The sequence below is a fragment of the Pezoporus occidentalis genome, unplaced genomic scaffold (assembly GCF_034315485.1).
Source record: "Pezoporus occidentalis ecotype Australia unplaced genomic scaffold, CSIRO_AGI_Poc_V1 ctg4, whole genome shotgun sequence".
Classification (NCBI taxonomy): domain Eukaryota; kingdom Metazoa; phylum Chordata; class Aves; order Psittaciformes; family Psittacidae; genus Pezoporus; species Pezoporus occidentalis.
The window spans coordinates 22,285,449-22,308,052 of record NW_026915724.1 but is presented as its reverse complement, the minus strand read 5'-3'; the positions used below and the strand labels follow the sequence as shown (position 1 = coordinate 22,308,052).

Below are 22,604 nucleotides of genomic sequence, written 5' to 3'. Positions count from 1 at the left end.
GGTTGCTTTTACAATCCTAGACTGTGTGTTCTTACTGCAACAGCATTAAAACTCTGCCTACAAACATGTCTGGAAAGGGTAAGGATGCACCAAATAAGCAGAATCAGAGTAGTGATCAGCAAGTGTTACGCACCTTCTCATGACAAGGGCTGAATTTGGCTAAGATTTTTCCACATAGTGCCTTTTCAAGCACCTGCAGGTGCACAGCAGCACAAGATTTGCTTCCTGACAGCTGCAATCATTCAACTAGAGTCATTCCCATTCTTGAGAAGCTGCTCTCTGACTACATACACTGCATATGAGTGGCCAAGACCATGTCCTGGGTTTAGCAGTAGTTGTCAAAACACAACGCTGCACCAGCTACCAGGAAGGAGAAAAACTGACTGCTACTGCTAAACCCAGGACAGACCACTTGGATCAAGGTCAGAGATCCTTACCCTTTCTTTGTCTGGGTGCCAATAATGGTAAGGACAGCAACAGCTTCTGTTTAGAAGCTTACCTGTGTGGGCACTGACACAGCTCTGCAACTTCCTTTCCTTCCTACTACACGCACTCGCCTTTCTAGACTAGGACTTTGATGCGGCTTGGTCCCCTTGGTCAGCAGTCCCTCCCCAGCCCCTCTAGAGGTGATTTTGGATGGCCTGTTTCTCCTGCCACATGGCCCCCACAAACCCCTTCAGTTCTGTCCTCAAACCCACCTGAAGCACAATTCTCCTCGTGCTTTGGCCCCCGTTACTACAACCCAAACCACTGAGGTTCTCATGGTGAAGAGCATGGTAGACCAGTGTCAGAAACACGTAACTACCAGCCTGTTTAGGAAAGCTGCCTTAACTGCTTCCAAGGATCCCCACGGGGAAAGAGTCAGAGGCTGCCACAACTGCATTGGACTTGCATGAGCTCATTGAAGAAGTCCATGTACCATGAACAGTACCCATTCTTCAGCTTGGGAGCCTCTGCTTGCCCAAGTCTGGGCATTTACATGCCCCATTCCTGTCACCTTGGAGGCAGCAGCTACCAACAAACAGAAAGTCAGGGCGTGGAGAGAAGCAAAGGCAAAACCCAGACCCATTGAATGGATTATCCCAACACATAAGCTGCTCACACAAGAAGCAGTACAGGGAGGGAGGGATACAAAATTCCTGACATTCTCAGCTGGCAGTGAGTGAATGGAAAAATGCTATGCGTGAAAGCCACTATCAGATACCATTTAGCACTTTGTAACCTTGAGTAGTTTTCCCTACATGATTGAAGGCTGACATTCCATTCCTCAGGATTTGCAAGCTGAATAAATCAGGAAAGATCTGCTTCTGACCTACGTGTATTTCTTGCTAGCCAAATTTAAGAAGAATGAGCATTTTTCTCAAATATGTAAAAATTCTAAATGCGAAGAAGGGAAAAATTCCAACACTTTGCTATACATGCTGCAAGTTTGTTGGTGCTTAAGAAACAACACATCCACGCGCATCTCTTAAACAATTTACCATGCTTTATGCTCACTCTAAAAATAGCAAAAATAACATATTCACTTCCTAGCTCTAATGCCACTGGTGCGCTCACAAACACACATACTACCAAGTCACCTGCTGACCTCTGCAGCACGCAAGAGCAGTAGCTCACTGCAGAGAGGTCCTTGCACCATATACAAGGAGCCACCTCCATGCTGACTGAGCTCTGGGCTATCATCAGCATCACCTATATAAAACTGTAGGGCAAAATCCACGCTAAGTCTTGACTGCAGACGTTAATTCAAGTCATTGATAGTTGGTGTTAACTCCTCTCAGGATAGTCTGGTTTCAGGACACATCCATAAACTCAGTGATTAGGTTACTCAGTTTAGGGAATACGCCCCAGTCAAGACTGCAGCAAGGACAAGTCCTCCTCTCAAGGAGCAGTTTTCACACCCTAACTTGTGTCTTAGAATCACCAGGACAGCTACTGGCACTCAGAAAAGAGGGGGCTATAAAGCGCTGTAGATCTTCCTTCAGTCAGCCTTTGACTTGAAATGGAGCAGTTAATAACGTAAGCACACAGCTCAGGGTAATTCCTATCAAATTTAAATTGGGCTCAAGTAATTGAGGCTCCTTCTATTAAACAAAATTAAAAATCCCACAGTTCAGCACACTACATTTTGAAAGGACAGAGATAAATTTTCCTGCCCTAGAAACACAGCCCTCAGAATCCCTGACTATTTGCTACAATATTCCTCAGCTGTCAAAAAGGAAAGCTGGCAGCCACCCAAGGTATTCACACAAAGCATTGTAATTAGAAGCTACTTAGGGCACCATATATGCTAATAAAAACATCATTAACTAACTTGTGAAGAGACTCTTCTTAGGGGAGGGAATCTTTGCTAACAACAACATAATTGTTGTGCATTGAAGTCCTGAAGTCCACAGCAACAATTTAAAGCGGGGGGGGGGGGGGGGGAAGTGAAGATAGGGAAAAAGAGACATTTGGAAGATGGTGGGGTGGAGGGAAAGCGATTCTGAGGAATAGAATAAAGCAGACTTGTCTAACAGCACAACAGCACAAAGCAACTGGGTCTGCAGAGAATAGTACTTAGGCACAGAAAAGTAGGGGATTTTGCTAAGTGTGCTGCCAATTTAAGATTCTCTCCAGCCAAAAAGGGAAAAGAAGGAACAAGATATAAGGATTAAAAAGCTCCCTCCTTTTGTAATCAAGTACAATGTGAATTTTCCGCAGCAAAGAGCTGACGGAGAGCCACATACCCCTCTCCAGGGTCTCCTCCAGGACGCATGCCAAGCTTTTGCTCCCTCCAAGGCTATCACGGAAACGCTTTTGATCTCCATTTTTTCTGCACTGTTTTCATTCTGCAGAAGTGACATTTCTCATTATTTCCCCACAAAATTGCAATTCTGGTTCCTTCACTACTCTTGCCTGCAATTCCAAGTTTCCTGACACAGAAGAAATAAAATATTGTATCTATTATCCATATGAACCAGAAGTTATTTGTTCTCCACGCCCAACCTCTGACTGGCTGGCCTGTATATTAAGCTGCTTCAACTAACTCAGTTATTCCTAAAAGCTTTTAAACCCAACAATGACCAGCGTTTCCAAAGGCTTGCAACATGACAAGTGGCTATCTGAAAGTTGATTCAACGCCTCAAGGGGGTGCTGAGTGCTTCCAGCTGGCTTCTCTGAGCACCCAGGATACAGCTCCTTTTCAGAAGCAGCCACATGGATTTCCAGTTTCTCCCAGCTGACTGGAGGCAGCCAGCAGGCACACTGGTTCTCATTGAGCATTGCTTAAATAAGCGCTTGTGACTAAGGTACTGATGAGTGGTTTCTCTACAGTCTCCAAGCTGGCAGTTTCCCAGTTTGTTGTGCAGAGAAACTCATGACAAAGGAGGAGAAAACTCATAAGAAAGGTGAAACTCATGAACGAGGAGCACAGAAGACCTGCTGCTGTTATTTCCACCTGCCTCCTCTACCATGCTTAAGGTTTGAGATTAACTGTAATGTCATAATAAGGCTTCAGTTAAATCGCAACCAGGGCTCCTCTGCAGTAAAGGCTCCACATCAGCATGTAGACACAGCAACAGCTGGGGAAGCACAGAGCACCCTGACCCCAGAATAAGCACACGCAAGCCCTATGCTTGGCCTTGCATTTAGGAGAACATAGCCAAAGGCAGGCAATGTTGAAAAAGCAGGAAGTCCTAAACACAGCTATCAGCATTGACGAAACTTCCAGACTACAGCAGTGGAACATAAAGCCTCACAGAAAAATTGCAAAGAACAAGGGAAGAACAACAAGTCTCAAACACCACTCGGAGCAGTGGAACATAAAGCCTCACAGAAAAACTGCAGAGAACAAGGGAAGAACAACAAGTCGCAGAGCAGAAACACCACTTGGAATACATGTATTGTATTGCAATTGGCCCAGAGGTTGGGCTAGGCTGGAAGGTTTTGTTCATCACTGTTGTGAGGAAGATTACGAGAAAGAGGTTAACAGGGGAAAAAATTTGTTCCTGAACAGCAGATGAGAAAGAGCAACACAGGACAAAGTAACCAAAATCCCAGATACAAATTAAAGTGAGTAAGGTACTGAGAAGCATCATATGTTTAGCTGTAAAATGAGGATGGCTCTAAGACAGAGAATGACCTGGAACAGTAGGGACCTCACCCTGGGAAACTTGTCTCAGTAGCTGGCACTCAACACCCATTGACTTTGTTTACTCTATCACCCCAGTTTCATAAAGTCCTAGTGAAGGATTGAGAATACATTGTACAGAGAAGAAAAAAGTGGTCCCTGGCTTAAAGAGGTTACAATTTACAACTAGACATGAAAACCTGCAAGATAAAACTTATCTGTAATACATTCTGAGCAATTTAACCAGGTTTGTGGTGGTCACTGCTCATCACTGTTGGGCACAGAAAAAGGAAACAAAAAAAAGGCAGATGTTTGAAAAAATATGAGCTAAAAAAAAAAGCAGAGGAAACATAAGGGACTAGATAGGAAGGATGGACCCTGTGTCCAAGAGTCAGAGCTCAGCCACAGATTTCCTGGCTCAAATTAGTTATCAGCTCCAGACCGCAAAGAAATGGAAAAAACAAGATTTAAGGAAAGGCATTATACTATACTTCAAATATGTTTTTCAAGATCTGTTTTCCCATCATAAATAACATACTGAACTGCTAAGTGCCAGTAGATTTCATCAGGGCTACTTTACATCATGCTGCACACTGTAAATAAAAGCACAAGCATTTCCTGCACTTAAGAGCAAAATCTTCATCACTTGCAATTCACATACAAGGTATGGAGAATACAGTGGAATGTATGAGGACTGACATTAAGCCCATATAACCACCTCATTTTACTCCAACCTGAGCATAGCTGTTATTTCTCTATGAACAAGAACACTGCAATTCCACAAGAAAGTCTGAAGATACTTTAAAACATGTGCATGGGGTTTTCCACATCTTTCAAACTTCTCAAGATAAATATTGGCATGTCTTAAATGAACTCTACAGTTCTACAGCATATTTCTGCATACTACTGCTTGAGGCTATTAAAAGACCAACTAGGCTTACATACAGTCAACATAATGCACATGAGCCCCATTATGGCTTTTTTTTTTTTGAAAAGCCAAATGAAAAGCCACTTAATTTGAACAATTCACTTCACACACTTGAAAAATCAAGATGAAAACCCACAGTGATTCAGGTTACTAATTTCCAAAATACTAACAGCAGACACAACCTGTGCTTATATTCAATGTCCCAACTCAGGACAACCGTGGAGTCATAGAATGGTTTAGTTCAGAAGGGTCCTTAAAGCTCATCCAGTTCCAACCCCCCTGCCATGGGCAAGGACATCTTCCACTAGACCAGGTTGCTAAAAGCCCCTTCCAACCTGGCCTTGAACACAGCCAGGGATGCAGCAGCCACAGCTTCTCTGGGCAACCCATGCCAGTGTCTCACCACTCTCACAGTAACAATTTTCTACGTAATATCTAATCTGAATTTACTCTCTTCCAGTTTAAACCCATTCCTCCTTGTCCTATAGCTACATGTTTTTGTAAAAAGTCCCTCTCCATATTTCTTGTAGACCCCTTTTAGGTACTGGAAGGCTGTTACAAGGTCTCCCCAGAGCCTTCTCTTCTGAACAAGCCTAGCTCTCTCAGCCTGTCTTCATTGGAGAGGTGCTCCAGCCCTCTGATCATCTTTGTGGCCTCCTCTGTACTCACTCCAACAGGTGTTTGTCCCTCTTGTGTTGGGGTCCCCAGAGCTAGATGCAGCACTGCAGGTAAGGTCTCACGAGAGCAGAGCAGAGGAGCAGGATCACCTCCTTCGACCTGCTGGTCACACTAATTTTGATGCAGCCCAGGATACGGTTGGCTTTCTGGGCTGCAAGCGCACACTGCTGGGTCATGTTGAGCTTCTCATCAACGACCTAAGCTCAGACCACCCACCAGCCCATGAGCTGGAAGTCAAGTGCTTTCTAACACCAGCAAAAGCTGACACACATAAACCTGATGAAACCAGAGGGGAGCTGGAGGTAGCTTGCGCACTGCCTGAATTGTCTTGAGGAAACTGGCTGACAATTCAGCTTGCCTCTTCATTTTCCCCACCTGTGAAACTGGAACCTATTTCTTGGTGACTGCTGAGCACCTGCTTTGCAGAGCCTTGCAAAGATTCAGGTCTACACTTACAAAGTCTTTTGAAGATGAAAGTTTTAGATAAAGTATGCCAACACATTAAAAGAGACCTGGGTAACAAAGACATACAGCAATGCAATACTCACCCGTTCCTGACCAGCTGTGTCCCAGATCAGAAACTTATGAAGCTCATTCCCACAAGGCACTGTTTTAGTCATGAAGGATGCTCTGAAAAGAAGGAAGCAGCAGAAATCTGTAACACAACCAGCATTCTGAATATGCAATGCACAGACCACAGCAAGTTCTGATGGGTTAGACCGCATATGAGGAAACTCCAAAACCTTGATAAAATTCCTACGGAAGTGAAAGTCTCCCTTTTCTCAGATAAAATATACGATACCTACATATCTATCTTAAAAGCAGGAAAAAGCCTCTGAGGTTCAGGGGGCATTTGTACACAGGCCCAGGAACACAAATGCTCCTGCTGCGCTCACACTTCTTCTAATAGCTACCTCCATCTTCTCAGTGATATGGGCCCAAGAAAAAGGCATCAGCCAGCACCATACCAGGAAAAAAATGTGCAGTTTTTCAGTTAAACCTAGAATACTGGATCACCAGGGAACAGAAAAGTCATCTTGTGGAATGCATATGGTGAACAAATGGAAAAAAGTTCTTCCCCCTCTCACCTCAGATAAATGAAGTCCTTGTGGCTTCTGGTTTTTGTAGGAGAAGTGATTTATCTGTGCTTTCACAGTGATTTTTGTTCTTTTAGGAAAGAAGGTTACAAATTCATAGGCTTTTTCTATATTACAGCATTTCATTTGAAAGCTGCCCAGGAGACCCCCAAACTCTGTCAGATTCCCACCCTCCATCCTGTGTGGACACTGATGAACAGTTTCTGTTGTGGTAACCTTCTTCCTGGCTCATAAAGATGCATTTGATACAATGCACTGTTATTACAAAAGCACTGAATGATATCAAACAATGTGTCACTGATCAAAACATTTCCTGAGAATGATATACCAGAGTTCTCCTCTACAGCCAACTGAAAATTGTTTGAATTTAACAATACTGCACTGCTTATAAAAATATTAAGGCCAAAAAAGCAACAGCATTTTCTTTGGTTGTTTTCTGGTGTATGTTTTCAGCTGCCACTCCCCTCAAAGCATTAAGTAACACTTTACAGCTTCAAAAACAGGAACTTTAGAGCTGCAGCAGCTACTGTAGATTGTATATTGTAGACTGTATATTTAAAATATTTTATTAATTTGGAAGAAAACGAAAGTAAAACCCTTATCTGTATAAACAAGTAATATCACCCACATGCAAGGCAGCCTTCACACTTTCATTTTCAAATGGAAAAAAAATTCCCTTTACTTTTCATAATTATGATAACAGAGGGAAAAATATTTTTCCTATTTGAGCAGAAGACATTTACTTAGCAACAACAACTACTTGGGGAAAAAGGCTGCTGGTGATTTAGAAGTAAAGAACCATTCAAGTTCCCATCAGTTCCTTCACTGCAAGTGTCCTTTAGTCAGTAATGTTATTCATTACTTGCTTCCTTTCTCGCTGTCCATTTTCTCTATTCATCACATTGAGGAGTACAAAATTGCCCTGGAACTTCAACGTGCAACTTCCAGCTGAAAACGCTTCATGCATTGAAAGGCAGAGCTTTAAAAGCTGTCATCTAATCCTCTAAACAACACAAGGCAATCAATACCAGTCCTTCACAGATGACTCAAGACAGCTCTAACACACAAGCCAGGTCAGCCCTTCCCACCCAAATCACTCCTTCATAAACACTGCATATGAGCTTCCTTTCCTGTAAGAGAACAACAATTTTCAAAATATTCCAGATAACACAGGACTTGACAAATTCATCCCCAAGATGTTACAAGAAAAAGATCTGGAATTAAAACCAACTACAGAATGTCACGGTTTAAGCGAACACAGAATTAATGAGGTTCTGATGGTCTGACACATGGAAGCTCAGCAGTTTTTAAAGAAGAGGTATGAACTAACTATACTTAAATTGCATTGTCCCTATTTTGAGAAAGGTGGGATAACGTGATACATCCCAAACCTAGATGAAAGCAGGTCCACACCTGGGAAGACACTGTCTGCCCTGGCAGGGCACACAACACAGACCCATGTCTGTCAACAAGGGCTCTCCATGTTTTTTTTCCCATTACCCTTCTATGGGGTGCCCTGGTCATTGTGCAAATCACAGCCTCTTGGGATGTGGGGTTTCAGTTCTTTAAGCTGTCAGGATCAGGTTTGATACCTCATTGACCAGTAGGAGCTAAAATTACTTTAATCCTAAGGTCCTATGACCAAAATACAATCTACAGTGGGAAGCTCTTGACAAGACAAAAAAGACAGCAGCTGAGTAAGACATCTAAGAATCTCTTGGTGTAAGATGGGTGAAGAAAAACAAAACAGAACAGCCTGAAGTCATGGCCATGCACAACACCAGCCAAGACCGCATGGCTCTGGACAGCCTCAGGAAAAGAGGCTATTTCAAGAGACACCATTCACAGGAGGAGAATGGCAGAGCTGTTTTAGCCTCTCCATAATAAGACTATGGTCCAGTAAGCTGAGGGACCCTCTGTATTCCCAGAGCAGGGAGAGCAGAGCAGACTTGGTTTGGAGCAGTCCCACACTCTCTAAACACACAGTATGAGCTGAAAGCCATTAAAGGAGAGTAAAGGGTTGAGTGAGATTGATAAATTGGGGAGGAAAAGATATACAGTATTCACAGACTTGAAAGTAAGGAAAAGAAAGGAGCTCAACAGAGGGCTGTGAGTTAAAAAAAATATATAGAAGAAAAAAGATACTATGCGTGGTACTTACCCAATAGTAGGGCTAATATTGTGGTCAAAGTGGTCCTGGACAAATCGACAAACAATGCTTGATTTCCCAACCCCAGTATCCTGAAAATAAAGGAAAGTATGGCAGTGAGTTCAGAGGAGCCTACATATCAACACTTCACCTGAAGAAATAGACCAATATAAGCTGAGAAATTAAATCCCCTCTCGTGGCCAGTGGGGCAGGTTAAACATTTCAGAAGAAATGTGAGCATAAGGATTACCCTTTTCAAAGGTCAGCATTGTGAATGGAGCTCCCTGGTCCTCTTCCCAATACTCCCTTCTCTCCAAACCTTGTATGGTTTTGGGTGGATTTTATATTCCTGGTGCAAGGACAGTAGTACTTCAAGCACAGCCATTTACTTGCACAAGAAAATCCTGTGCTTTCAGAGATGTGGTGCATTACCCAGCAAAGCCAGAGAAATAATTTCATTCTGACCTGTTGCAAGGACAGCCCAAATATGCTCCCAAAACAGATTATTAACACCAAACACCAACAGTGCTAACTTAGTGGAATAAACCTTTTCATGGCAAGATACACAAGCCTGCTTGGTGTAAATTTTGCAGAGGCTTCAGGTGGTTTTTAAAAGGCAGAAATCCAAAGGTGTAGGTCCCCAGAGCTATCCACATGCAGGTTGTGTTACTACACTGCAGTGAAACAGCATTACTTTAAATGCAACACAACTTGCTCTACACACTGCAGTGTGGCAGACTGCTTTCATTTGCAGGAACAGTCTCTTTTTTTCTTCTCCCCACAATCAGGAAGGAAAAACAACAGCAGTACTGGAATAAAATTCAGAATAACCTGGGAGTGGGGGAAAGCCTGGCATTATACAGAAATACTAATTCAGGCAATTAAGATACCAACAACTCCCCCAGAATTCAGCATTTTTCAGTTTGCCTCTGTTATTCACAAAGCCTTGGATGACAAGTAGAACAACTTAAATTATACAGGGATTTATCAAGGAAGAGGAATAGCAATATTGCTATGTCTCCCATAGAATTGCAAAGAGCCTCCTTAGAGATGAAAAGGATGCCAGGAAATCGATCCTGATCTTTCCAAGACATTAACAATGACACCCCAGGGTCCACTCTAAGTCATTGAAAAGTCAACAGAAAGTTTTCTATTAATTTCATTGGAAGTGACTGCAGAACTACCAGACTGCACCTGGCAGTTCCATTTGAATCCACATTTTAGGACACTTGACTAATTTACACAAGCCTCTCAGAAAGCCCCAGGACAAGACAATGCAGTTTGTTGAGAGCACCATGCACACAGCTGCATATTACAAAATGCAGCCTTTGCCCACACTTAACTACATAGATATGAAAAATCAAAAAAGCCTTTGCCTTTCCTGTAATCAACTTTCCAGTATTTTATCTTCTTTTTGAATATGAAAACAAAGCCTGTATTAAGATTTCTTTTTACCATGCTTAAATGAAACTGTATTGCCACTGCAAGCCAAGTCTTCATAGACACCACTTACTAGAAAACTGTCATTTAAACTCCCATATTTAATTCAAAGCTGTCCTTAGTCAGCTTAAAAGCCCTAATAAATGTTCATGCTACACAGACGGTTGTTTATCTACTGTGTTCAATCAATACAAAAAAAAAGATCTAAGAGAGGACCAGTATATAAAAACAGCCATGTAGCCTTTGATCAACAGCAGCAACGCATCCTGTTGCTATTCCCAAATTTGGCCTGCACTATCAATTCCAGCTGTCATCTCTGTATAATTACTAGACCAGGGTGCCAAAATACATTACAAAAAGTCCTCTGCACCAAAACTGAGGATCTAATTATTATTCCAGATTTTACATGTTGTGGAGAAACCAGAACTACCATCCACTGGGTGCAAGAAATTACATTTCCCTCTTGTGGGGAGACAGAGTTTCTGCCACTGTATTCTAAACTATGCGTTGACTCCCATGACCTGATGATGCTTTAGTTTCATCTGCATCCCTCGGCTCCCTTGACAGGTCACTCAGAAGGGCAACTGCAATTACAGCTCCTGAACAAGAGGAGCCGATTCTCTGGCAGGGATGTGACATCCACAAGTGCAGATTAAAGCTTAGCTCATTTTCCTGGAAACTCTTACCTCTTCATCTTTCATGGCTCTTGCTAACATTTCATGATAATGTTAAAGGAACTTTAAACATTTCTATTGCTCTCGCATCCCTCACAACGAGCATGGCTGGAGTTAAACATACACCAGGCATACCAATAGCCCTCAAGAAGCTGAAAGGCATTCGTACACTTTGCTCCTGGGGTTGCTTGGACTACTGAGACAGCTAAATTTAACCCTTGTGTAACTCCAGTGAAAGCAATGGATTTAGACCACAAACAAGCCTGGTTTTAGGACGACCACTGTTGCAGCCAGTGGTCAGTGCTTTCCAGGAGCCAGGCAATTTATCGCACCAAGGGGTTCAGTTAAATGAGCACTCCCAGCTTCTGTTTTGTTTCCTGGAGGATACAAACAGCCAGCTACTGGAGTCTAATTAGAGCACACAGGGGAAGGAAGTAAAAGAGAAAAAGCCTCCTACTTAAGGCAGTGATTATCATTCCATCACAGGATTTGAAACTACCTAGGCAGTCCATGTGACTGTACTCGCACCCATCAAACAAGACCCTCACCTGCCTGAAAGCAAAAAAAATCATGGTGTATGAGCATGATATAACTTGAAAACTTAGCAGAAGTCTTTCACTGCTAACCAGACCTTATCTTTTACTGACAATAGGGAACTATCAAGTCAATCTCATAGAAGTCAAGGAAAGCAAGGTTGCTTCAAAGAAGCAGAAAAGGCATTCATTCTCAGCAATGCATTGAAATTAAACCTCCTTGCTAAGGCTGTACAAAGCTTTCCTGCTACCATCTGCTTTGTCCTTTACTATATGATCTTCCTCTACATGCATCTCTTTTTCTAACATCTGAGGGACTGATCGGTTTTGTTCCTTTTTCTTCAAACAATTGTAACAGACTTACCAAGCCACATGCCTGTGTAATATTTAGGCATGCAGAGAATTGATTTTTTTTAGTTCTCAAAGTTCTGCTTTTTACCAGGTTTCTACATGCTCCAGTCATTTTTTCTTTTTTGTTTCACTCCATGTTGGTGTACATAAAACATACACCAAGGAATAACATTTTGTCTTATCTAAAAGGTCACAGTGGTATTGAGCCAAGTGGACTGGACCAGTTTCAGAAACTGAGAGCATGATCACAGGAGTTACATCTCACTTCAAGGAACAGATACTGCAATTCTTCAGAAAAATCCTTATCCATGGAAAATCCAAGGGTTTCAGCATTACAAATTGACTCATCACAATCAAGAGCATACTCTATGAAAGGAGTGTCAAGAAAGGAATAAGTATAAAACAATTATTCTGAATCAAGAAGTTCGTGATGCATTTGATAATCCACTCATGGGACCAACTGCATGCTTTGCTTTTCTCCTTTCTTCTCCAGAAGCCTTGTAGCACACTTACAAAATACCACTTATAAACAGCATTGTACCAAGATAAGCAAAAGGAGTGGGGAGATAGGAAAGGAGTAAAAATATAATCCACAGTAAGTAAATTGCTGTTACTTCACAAGTAGCTACAACTTCAGAATCTCCCACTGGTCAGCAAAATGGATTTGGAAATCTGAAGCCGTATCAGATGATTCTGATAAATACAAGGAACCAGTGCAAGCATGACTATTTCCTGATTTTTACCCGTTAACCTAAAAAGACAATTTCTGCTCTTCTAAATTCCATTACTCACAGGTTGAGGCAGGAGGATTTTCAGAGCTCTAGAATGGAGAGCAGCATGCCACAAAACACAGTGATTCCACCCACACTCCTGCTCATGGAGAACCACCCCACTTGGCTCTTCTCAGCTCTCATTACTACTGTAAAGGAGATGAGACAGTATTTCAAGCCAGCAGAATTGCAGGATGCTGGCAACTCATTTGCAGGCAATCAACAACTGAGCTGCTGATTTCTTCTGGCTGATTTGCAGCAGCACAGAGGAAGATTATATAAAAAAAAAAAAAGAAAAAAGGAAAAAAAAAGAAAGCAGAAGTTCAATATGAGCAATATATCAAAAAAGAAAACCATTTTCCCATTACAAGTAGGCAGTCAGTATATTCTTCTGTTCATTGTTTCAGATGCACTTATTGTGACAGAAAAACTAATGCAGAAAAATGTAGCTCTTTAATTTAAATCTGGATGTCTCATTTATATCTTTGCACAACCACAAGACCCGGTTCTCCAAGCACTCTCCCAAATTGAAGGGAATCCTGTAAACATGTCCCTGATTAGGATGCTAGTCTTCAGCCTTAGTATTATAATAGCCTTTAATAGATTCAGATGGGTCAAGACCTATTGTGCTGAACAAACTAAACTCTTCATGTAAATTCTGTTTACATCTGAAACAGAATAAATGATGAATTCACAAAAAATTCACACATATCGTGACTGATGACTAAACAGCAGCCCTATAATTATGCACACTGCTGCAAGAGCTTTTTTATTCTTGACTACGCAGAATCTTTCTGTGCTATGTTAACACATAGGGCATTTTTAATACATATAGAATTGGGAAAAAACATGCAAAAATCCTTTTATGTCTCTAGGATTTTGAAAAAGTAAATAAAACCAGAATTCTAGACAGTACTTCACACAAGGAAATGGCACATTCACATAAGAATGGACATGTTTGGTTCTCCCTTCTGTCCTCCCACTTGCGAAGTACGAAAAAAATAGAAGAACATCTGGCTTGTAACCACCACAGATCTCATGACTAACTTCCCATTTCAGATCTAAAAGAAGCTTGAGATACCCTGGAGATGGGTGCCACAAAAAGCTGCATTGAGAAGTAAAGGAGAACTGATCTCTGTAAAACAGGGATCCAACACATGGCTCCTTCAGAAAGATAGTTTTCTCATCAGCTTAGATAAAGCCAGGATTCAATCCATGGTATTTCAATTTGTATAGATTTTTACAAATTGAAAGCGTCTGTCTCTCGAAAGCATCGCTTGTAATAACCAAGATTCATTGAGACATGATCTACAGGCAGAGGTCTTATTAAAACTGTCTGGGTTTAACATGCATTAGTCTTACATATCAGAAGAACAATCATGCCCTAGCAACCTGGCGAGTATTAACACCAAGTGCTCAAAAAAACACAGGTAAAGCAGATTTTATTTCAACAATAATATGAGAAGCACTTGAAAGTGACAAGTCTTTATCCTTTCGCATAAGCAAGAAACTGACCCCACAGCTCACGTGGCTTCCACAGAACTCAGTAGGACTCTCCTGCAGCTCACAGGGGGGAATGTATCTGCCCCTCAGAGCCCTACTGCGCTGGGGATCCCCAAAATCTGACCTACTAACCCACCCTAGCTTCAAAGCATCATGAGTATTTGGCAGCTCAGCCCTTCCTCTGAGGATCCCTGATCACAACGGTTTCAAGAGTGTGACCAATGCCGTCAGGGCTGATGCAGTGTAACCCCAGGGGAGCCTCCTGTGGCACAGCTTCTTCATCAAGCATACCAGCTGGAACTACAATGCTGCTCACACCGATGGAAACTCAGGTTCCAAGCAGAAGGCAATACTGAAGCCTACCAGCAAGCTGTTTTGAAGCTTTCTCACAACAGACTAGCATCCAGAGGTACAATAAGTGTACGCACCAGAAACAACTATGGCCACATTTGGCTCACTAATGATCTTCTCTGCACATTCCAGTGAGATAATGCTGCCTTGTGTCATCGGTCAGACACATTTGAGGGGTGGAAGGAAATGAAAAAGGCTTGATCAAACATACAGAACAAGTGTGCAGTCAAAAAGCTGTCCCACTCTCCTGGAGGACGATCTGCTCAGAGAGGAAGCTGGCTGCCCCTGATTATTAAGAGAAGCAGCAGTTCCTGACTCCCTGTCACATATTCATGCCACCAGACAAATTTATTGACTGGTTCATTACTAACTGAAAAATAACAGAGGAGCCAGTTTATGATCAAGATTTCCCAAGTTAAATTCTCGTCTTTGATACATCAATTTGACTCCTGTCAGTGCTAAAGCAGAGAAGAAGGAGAGGTCCTTGCCTTGCCCAGTGTAGAACTTTCACTGTTGGAATAATTAAGATGTACAGATTAAAACATGTGAATTCGTATGAAGGTGCCAAAAAGGAGAAAAACTGTCCATAATCATCAGTGCATTTGATACTTTAAATAGCAAAAAAAAGGCACTGAAAACCTCTGCAACTGGCCAAGCAGATCTGAGGTACAGAGGCATGGTTTAAATTTAGGGGAAGAAAAATAATCAACAAATCTTACCAAAACTGCAAATGCAGAGAAACCTTTCACTCTAGTAGCTCTGTAAAGCACAGCTGGTTTTGACTTGGCAGTTCAGCACATTAAAATAGCCATTCTTTCCACTGTCAGAATTGGCCACGCTTTAGTTTTGATTTACAGTTGAATCTCCCTGTCCCATTCCCATTATGCTCAGCAGGACTTTGATGGAATATGAAAATTTGCAGCAGCATAATCACATCGCAGCACTACTAGATGGCTAGCATTTTATTAGCTATCATCAAACAAATTGCTAGGCCTGCACTGTGAAGTACCACTGGGCTTTTGCAGAAATGTATGCTCAGCTCTTGTCAAGCTCGCATCTCAGATGAACTGGTATTTCGGATGAATGTCACTTCTCAGCCAAGGTCTGGCATGCAGTACTGAGACATCCAACCTGCATCTTCAATGCCTTTGGAGATGCCAGTCCTTAACCCAGAGGCACATGATGTGGTAAGGCAAGAGTACAGGATTATGGCTTTTAAATCCCAATGGAAGTAAAAAAATAATGAAGTGAACAACGAAACAAAGCTTTGCAATTCACATCCTTCTTTAGACCCCTATGCCTGCCATTAACATTTTAATCATTACTCAGATGATCAGATGCAGGCAACACTGCAATACTTTCCATGTCTTACTAATCCAGTTACAGCTGCTCTGGAAGGCTGTGGCTTGAAGAGCATCTGAGACTGGCTTTGGATTTTTATCAACTGTATGAATATACAAGGAAGAGTTATGCACAACAGACTCCTGATCACAGTTTCCATGGGCACTACTTTAATCCAAGAATTACTCTACCAAATAAACTTTTTGCTAGCCTTAAACACATCATTTGTCCCTCCCTGTATTTGGGTATTACTCACTTGTCTGAAAACACTGTAAGGAGCAATACCTTTGATGGGACCTGGGTTCAGAGACACCCCTGGGACTGAACTGAATCTGCCAAGCATCAGGTCTGCCCCAGCAAAAATGCAGCCATGCACCACAGAATAGTGTCTAGGAAGAAGTGCAAATAGCTTCTTGCTGTATTCAGTTTTTCCATCTGCAAGATGTATCAAGCAAGCAAATCCCACCACTCCATAAGCATACAGATGAAGATATGACAGCAGCTCTTAGACTGACGCAGTGGCTTACTAACCAATACAAAACTGCCTAAGGCTTCAGCCTGGAGGGATGCAGGCTGAAGAACCTCAAGTCCACAGTCAAAAGACTACACATCTCATTCAGGACACAAATTATTTCTGTAAATTCCGGTTTTCATTACAACCCTGTATAATGAGAAATAGATTGTTTCCTCTGTGAGCAACATGATTATCAGAGAAGATCCTTTGCCCATTGATCTGGGATCCCCCTTCCAGAGCTACAGAACTGGCCCAGCAGGCACACATGCTTCCCAAAGCATCAGCACAATTTTTCAACTCCCTGACAGGTCCTCCCATATAAAAGATCTGTTGTCCCCCATCAACATTACTTTCATTGTTTGACTTTAGTCATTACCAAGCTTAAGAATGTACTTTTACAGCAAGAGCTCCAAATGACATCAGGTGAGGCCTTATGCCACCAGTGATATACAAGAAGCTTCTGCAAAGGGCACTTGGCTTCAAAGCAAAGTTGAAAAGGAAGAACTGGAACCAGACCTGGCCTCCAGGAGTGTGATGTGCAGCCATGCACCTTCCTGTGTTAGGAGTACTCGCCAAATGAACAGCAGTGTTCCCATTGAACATTGAAACCGACTTCCCGCAGCTCCCAGCACAGATCTCAATGCAACTGTGTTTTGAGGGGAAGGATTACCCTGCAGCACCTCAATTCTTCAGTAGGGACCACCACAGTTCTTTCAGTCATCTGTCAGTGTGTGAACCTTACAAGAACATCCCAGTCTGCATTTCTGTTCATTGCATGCCCTTCTTTAAACTCATGAGATGTGGTAATAATGGTTATCTTTTAAGTCAGTATATGACTTCCATAAAGTTAATATGGTCTGTGTCAATTCTCCCAATTAAAAAGCCCTACACATCATTTCAAATTCCTAGTGTAATTTCAGGCCAGTGCTGGCATTGAGCAGCACAAATCTGCTACAAAATAGGCTTTTTCCTCAGGTGCACATTACAATTAGATTAACTCTAGCTCCTTCTACACTTAAGAAGTGCACCACTTGTTCAGAGAGACAGGTAGTCCTGTTATATCAGAATACAATCCTTCCTCCTAGTGCTGCAAGGACTGCACTTGGCACAGGAATTTCTGGCTCTCACTCTCAGCTCACTAGCTGTTACATGAAAATAACAATTATTTGATTTTACCTTGTAACAGCATTACGGGGATTTAGATCGGTGATAGCTGTAAAATGTTCAGACAGTACAGTGGCAAAGAACTGTTTAAGTGTTTTAAGAGAGAGACTGTTACGGCATTAGATCAGCGGTAAGGAACAAATCCTTGTTTTACACTGCATGAGCAGTGGGTGGCAAGATTAGCAGTCAGTTAAACTGTCTACAACCCAAGAAATCACAAAGTGGCCCATGTGGCTGTTGCGCATTTACTCACCCAGTGCTTACAAACCGTGCTGCTCTTCCATGAGCTGTTAACTCTTACGCATGTAAAGTTGGCATGGGAATATAAAACGATCTTTATCTATGAGACAGGGGGCTGCAGAGGGAAAGGGAGATCCAAGAAACTTCCTTTAGAGCTATTCTTTAAAATAACTCCAATAGAATGAAAATAAATAGAACAAACCATAAAGCAAAACAGAAATGTAATTTATGAAGAATACATAGCCTGTGGGTCAGTACTCCAGCTACCTCAGTTCCTTTCTCTGCAACATGAATCAGGAACAGCAACTCTGTGGAATATATTAAAAAATAATAACAACAAAGCAACTGCAGCCTACTATGCTCTAACTTATGTCTAACTTAGCAATTTTTAAAGCCCATGTGCTTCAGTCAAAAAAAAACCCAAACCCATACTCTAATTTAGATATCTATCCTTAATCACAGCATCTTATTGTACAGAGTATAAGATAACCACACCACCACAGTAGTAAGAGTATGGACAGCAAAGATAACAGCCTTCAATCTTTATTAATAGTTAGAGACTTCTTCCCCACATCAAATTTCCAGCTAGTTCTCTGTGTCATTCCTTACACATTTCATCCCCCTCTTCACGTAAGTTATCAAATTCAGAACAGTAGCTGAACTGCCAAGAGAAATGGAGGATTTGAAATTTAAATCAAAAAACAGAATCTCAGTTAATTTCTTATGCCCTTGACAGCATATAGTGGAAGAAGAATTGCTTAGTCTGGTGAAAAGGAATACGGGAACTCGGTGTTTATTTGCATTCCTTCATCTCAAATTGTGGCTTTTGGGGGCACTGGCTATTTGCTCAACATGCTGAACTCCTTGCTTTGAACTGCCTCGGCAGTTTCAAGTAAGAGCATGACATCCATAAAAAGCAGCTGCAAATAAGGTGGTATCAATCCAGCTGACTAAGAAGATGAGACGATGAAAGGTGAAACAAGAAGACACACACACATCTCCTTGGGAGTAGCAGCACATGCCAACAAATAAGCAAAAAAACCTCTTGCTGGAAGGGGGGCAGTTCAACAGTGCAAAGCCTGAGGATATCCTTAGTGAGACTTGCTCATGCTTTATACTACAGTAAAGCAGCTTTTGAGTAGAACAGTATACTCACGAGCTGTGTAGAAACAGCCTACCCTTCCAGGGACCTCAGTGTTGAACTGAGGCAGTGGCTGATTAAGTCACAGGGAACGCCTTTGCTTCATAATATGACTCAAGACTGAACACACGGCAAGATGCAAGTCCCCTCACACTCCCTGACGCACCAAGGAAATCTCCATCACAAAACCAAACACCGTAAAACCTTTCTATTGGACTGTGCTGCAATGCAAGGTAGGGCATTTAATTGGGAAATAGCACCACCTGGTGACTCCTGCTACTCAGGGAGAAGAAACCGGTCAACTTTGCCATAGCAGGACAGGAGGAAAAGAGGAAGGAGTACGGGCTAAACTGGGAACCAACAGCCTGGGTAAGGAGTGAGAGAGGACTGCACGACGGAGTTGCAAGAACTAGACAGGTAGGGCAGAATGAGATGGAAAGAAGAGTGTCTGAACTGTTTCCCCTTTGGAAACAAGAGGCATCTTCCACTGCTGTTACCACCTTGTGCAGCCTGGGTGACAGTAAGTGTGGTGTGAATGTAGCAGTGGCAGCTGCAAAGGGATGCCCATAACCCACACATAAATCACTGTTTTAATGAACCAGGAATGAAATGAAAGGGAAAAAAAAACAACAAAAAACCCAATCCAAAAACACACCCAACATCCAAACTTGCACAGTATCAATTATGTTGCATGCCACATAGAGATATCTTGGGTTCATACCAAAATGAAACTCTTGGCTGAGGGACTCCATAAAGTCGCTACTGTCCAACAAGAAATTCCTCTAATTGCCTTCTATTGATCACTGAATCACAGGATCCTCCTGAACACAGCATAACACAGAGCAGCAGGCAAACCTACCCAGTCATATGCCCCGTGATAGGGAAGCATATTGTCTTACACTTCATAGTATGCTCTTCCACCTCTTCATTCCCACCACCCCAGTTCACTTTAATGACCACTCCGTGTTCCTGGCTCACTGATTTCCCACCTGAGCACCATCACAGACACTTGAATATGATCACTTCCATGTTCACCACTTCATTTCTCAGGTGAGGAGGAAAAATGAAAGCCTTGGTTTACCATGGGAAATTCCTGCTATGGTGCCACAGTGATGGTTGCCACACATTATTCCCCTGCCAGCAAAGGAGGAACCAAGAACAAGCTTAAAATATCTCTCCAGCATGTGAAACCTCAACAAGAAGGAACTAAATAAAGCAAAGGCAAACAAAGAAAAATTGCAAGTCATACATTAATACCTATGTCATTTTAGTGACAGCAATACCTGATTTTGGCAACTCAAATGGTCAGAGTTTCTTTTCTGGACAAACTGGGGAGACCTCTTAACATCTGCAGGCTGCCATCCTCCTCCTCCCCTCCCTATCTCAAGATGGACATGCAGTTACAAAAGTCCACTCAGTGTACTACTCTTCCCACAGATAAATTCCTATTGAAAGTACATTAAAGATCTGTGTGAATAACATCGGCTCAGGAATCCTGATAACTGGCCCTGAATTTGAAAAATTAAGTAAAGGATAAGTGTAAGTGTAAGGAAGTAACTTACAAGTCGCTGTAGCTCACATTGTCAATGATAACAAGTATTGATTGTAGAGGCTGTTATCTCTATTGGCCATATGCACACACACCAGCATACCAACCGGGTTTAATATCATCCATCATCATTGTGCAAGGCAGGGATCAGAGAGACTAAATTCAATTTTCAGACTGCATTCATAAATAACCGGAGGCTTTCACAGTTCAGTAAACATGTTAGGCAACAGCATCCTGACAAATGTTGTTTTTGAGTACAGTTTGGCAGCAAAAAAATGGGATAACAATTTGTGTTATTCTTTCCAAACCAAATTCTTTTCCTAAGTGAACCTCCCGCACATGTATTTGCAGCAGCTGAAGCTTATAAAATTATGACAAAAATATGAGGAGATAACCTTTGACCTGAACTGCTGTTTGACACAAGCTTCTGTTCATACTCCAACACCCTGTCACTTCCCTTTGACAAATCCTATCATTAGGGGCCATAATTTCAAAATACATGGCTTGTTAGTGTCATTTACCTGTCCCTGCATAGAAGATACTAAAAATCTTCCAGCCAGTCTGGAACTGAGAATCAAAACATTACAGTTTCATATTCCAGGCTGCCTACAAATCCAAAGTAGTTTAATTAAGTGAAGGTAGTGGCTCTTATGCAATTAAAGATACTCATAACAATGAGATACAGCATTTGAGGAAATGGCTCTTGTTCAGTTTTCCATTTCAGTAATATATAAAAATTGTCCACTGGCTGCCTGGAAAATTTGTTAAACGGCTGAATTACCTTCAAATTTGCCTGTCCAAGCTCAGTAAGCAACACAATTCAATGGTCAGACATTCCCTTCATGATTTGAACTACCTCACCTGCAACTTTTTAATTTGGCATTTCATCCCAAAGAGGAATAAAAAAAACACACAAATTATGAGTGCCAACTGAAATACCAGTTGAAAACTTCAGTCCTGGAGAAAAAAAAAAGCCTGATCCCTTCTCTTTTGCAGCAATGGGCAACAGAGAGGAAGGAGGCAGTTTCAGGGTGCAGCTATATAAAGCCATTTCCCCTGAGAAATAGGAACCAGCCTCATGGCCCCAGATCTTTGCTCCAAATCAGCAGAGCCCTAGTACAGGGTATGTCACCCACCAACAGCCAGAGGCAAAAAACTCTTCCTTGCCTCTCCACTGGCCAAAGGCAGCCAGATACCAGCCACCTTGAGGGGCTCAGGAAACACCACAAGGGTAGGACAGGGGCTAAGGATTTCATTCCTGGTTTTATTGCCAAAACCTCTGCCTCTGCTTACCAGATGATTTCAGCTGACGCAACAACCTGTAAAATCAGCAGTCTGCAAATGATCACTGAAAGGTCTCAGGTAGTCTCTCCCTTATCCAGTCTAAAGGTTGGCCAGCATTAAAACATGCTCCTTCCTCTGGGGCACAGGGGAAGGAGGCGAGTTGAGATTTACTGGAATTTGCCATTGTTTGTTACCTATAATTAAATGTAAATAACATGTAAATGTAGATAATGTACATCTCTATGGACACTAAATGACATCAAGGAGAGGTCTGAAACTCTTGAAGCTGGGGGATTTAATTTCCTGAATCAATACACAGGATTAGCAAGAGACAGCCAGAGGTTTGCATAAACCTAAACCTGTGTTAAGAAGCCTTTCACTAAACTATTATGCTTAATTAACTTAGATTAATAGTGATTTCATGTTCAACCATTGTCTGGATCTAAAGTTTTCCCTAATTCAGTAAACATCAACACTTATTTTAAAAAGCATCATATAAAGACCTGCCTGCCTGGTGCTTTCCCCTCTGTCACCATGCAAGGAAACAGAAAAGGTAACAGCAAGCACAGCATAATAAAACACAGGGCTGAGGGCTTTATCTGTGGATTTACTGTGTGCTGTCATAAACTTAATGACAGTAAAGCTATCTGCACCACACAGGCTCATAAATGGAAGACATTATCGGCACAAGACTGTATCCCTTCAGCAGCTGATTTCTTTAATGTGTTCAGCTCACATCAATTTCACCGGGAATTAAACCTAGCAACTCCTAAACCTGTGCCACAA

At 42.0% G+C, this 22,604-nt stretch overlaps 1 protein-coding gene across 2 annotated transcripts in view; it reads right to left on the bottom strand.

Annotated features, from left to right (window-relative positions):
- Positions 1-22,604, bottom strand: part of RAB31 (RAB31, member RAS oncogene family) — a 61,662-nt gene that overhangs the window by 27,411 nt on the left and 11,647 nt on the right. For both annotated transcript variants that reach the window (XM_062633001.1, XM_062633000.1), the window contains exons 2-3: positions 8,976-9,055; positions 6,266-6,347 (exon numbers count right to left, since the gene is read on the bottom strand). In XM_062633001.1, coding sequence (XP_062488985.1) covers positions 6,266-6,347; positions 8,976-9,055 — 162 coding nt within the window. The remainder of the gene's footprint in view (positions 1-6,265; positions 6,348-8,975; positions 9,056-22,604) is intronic.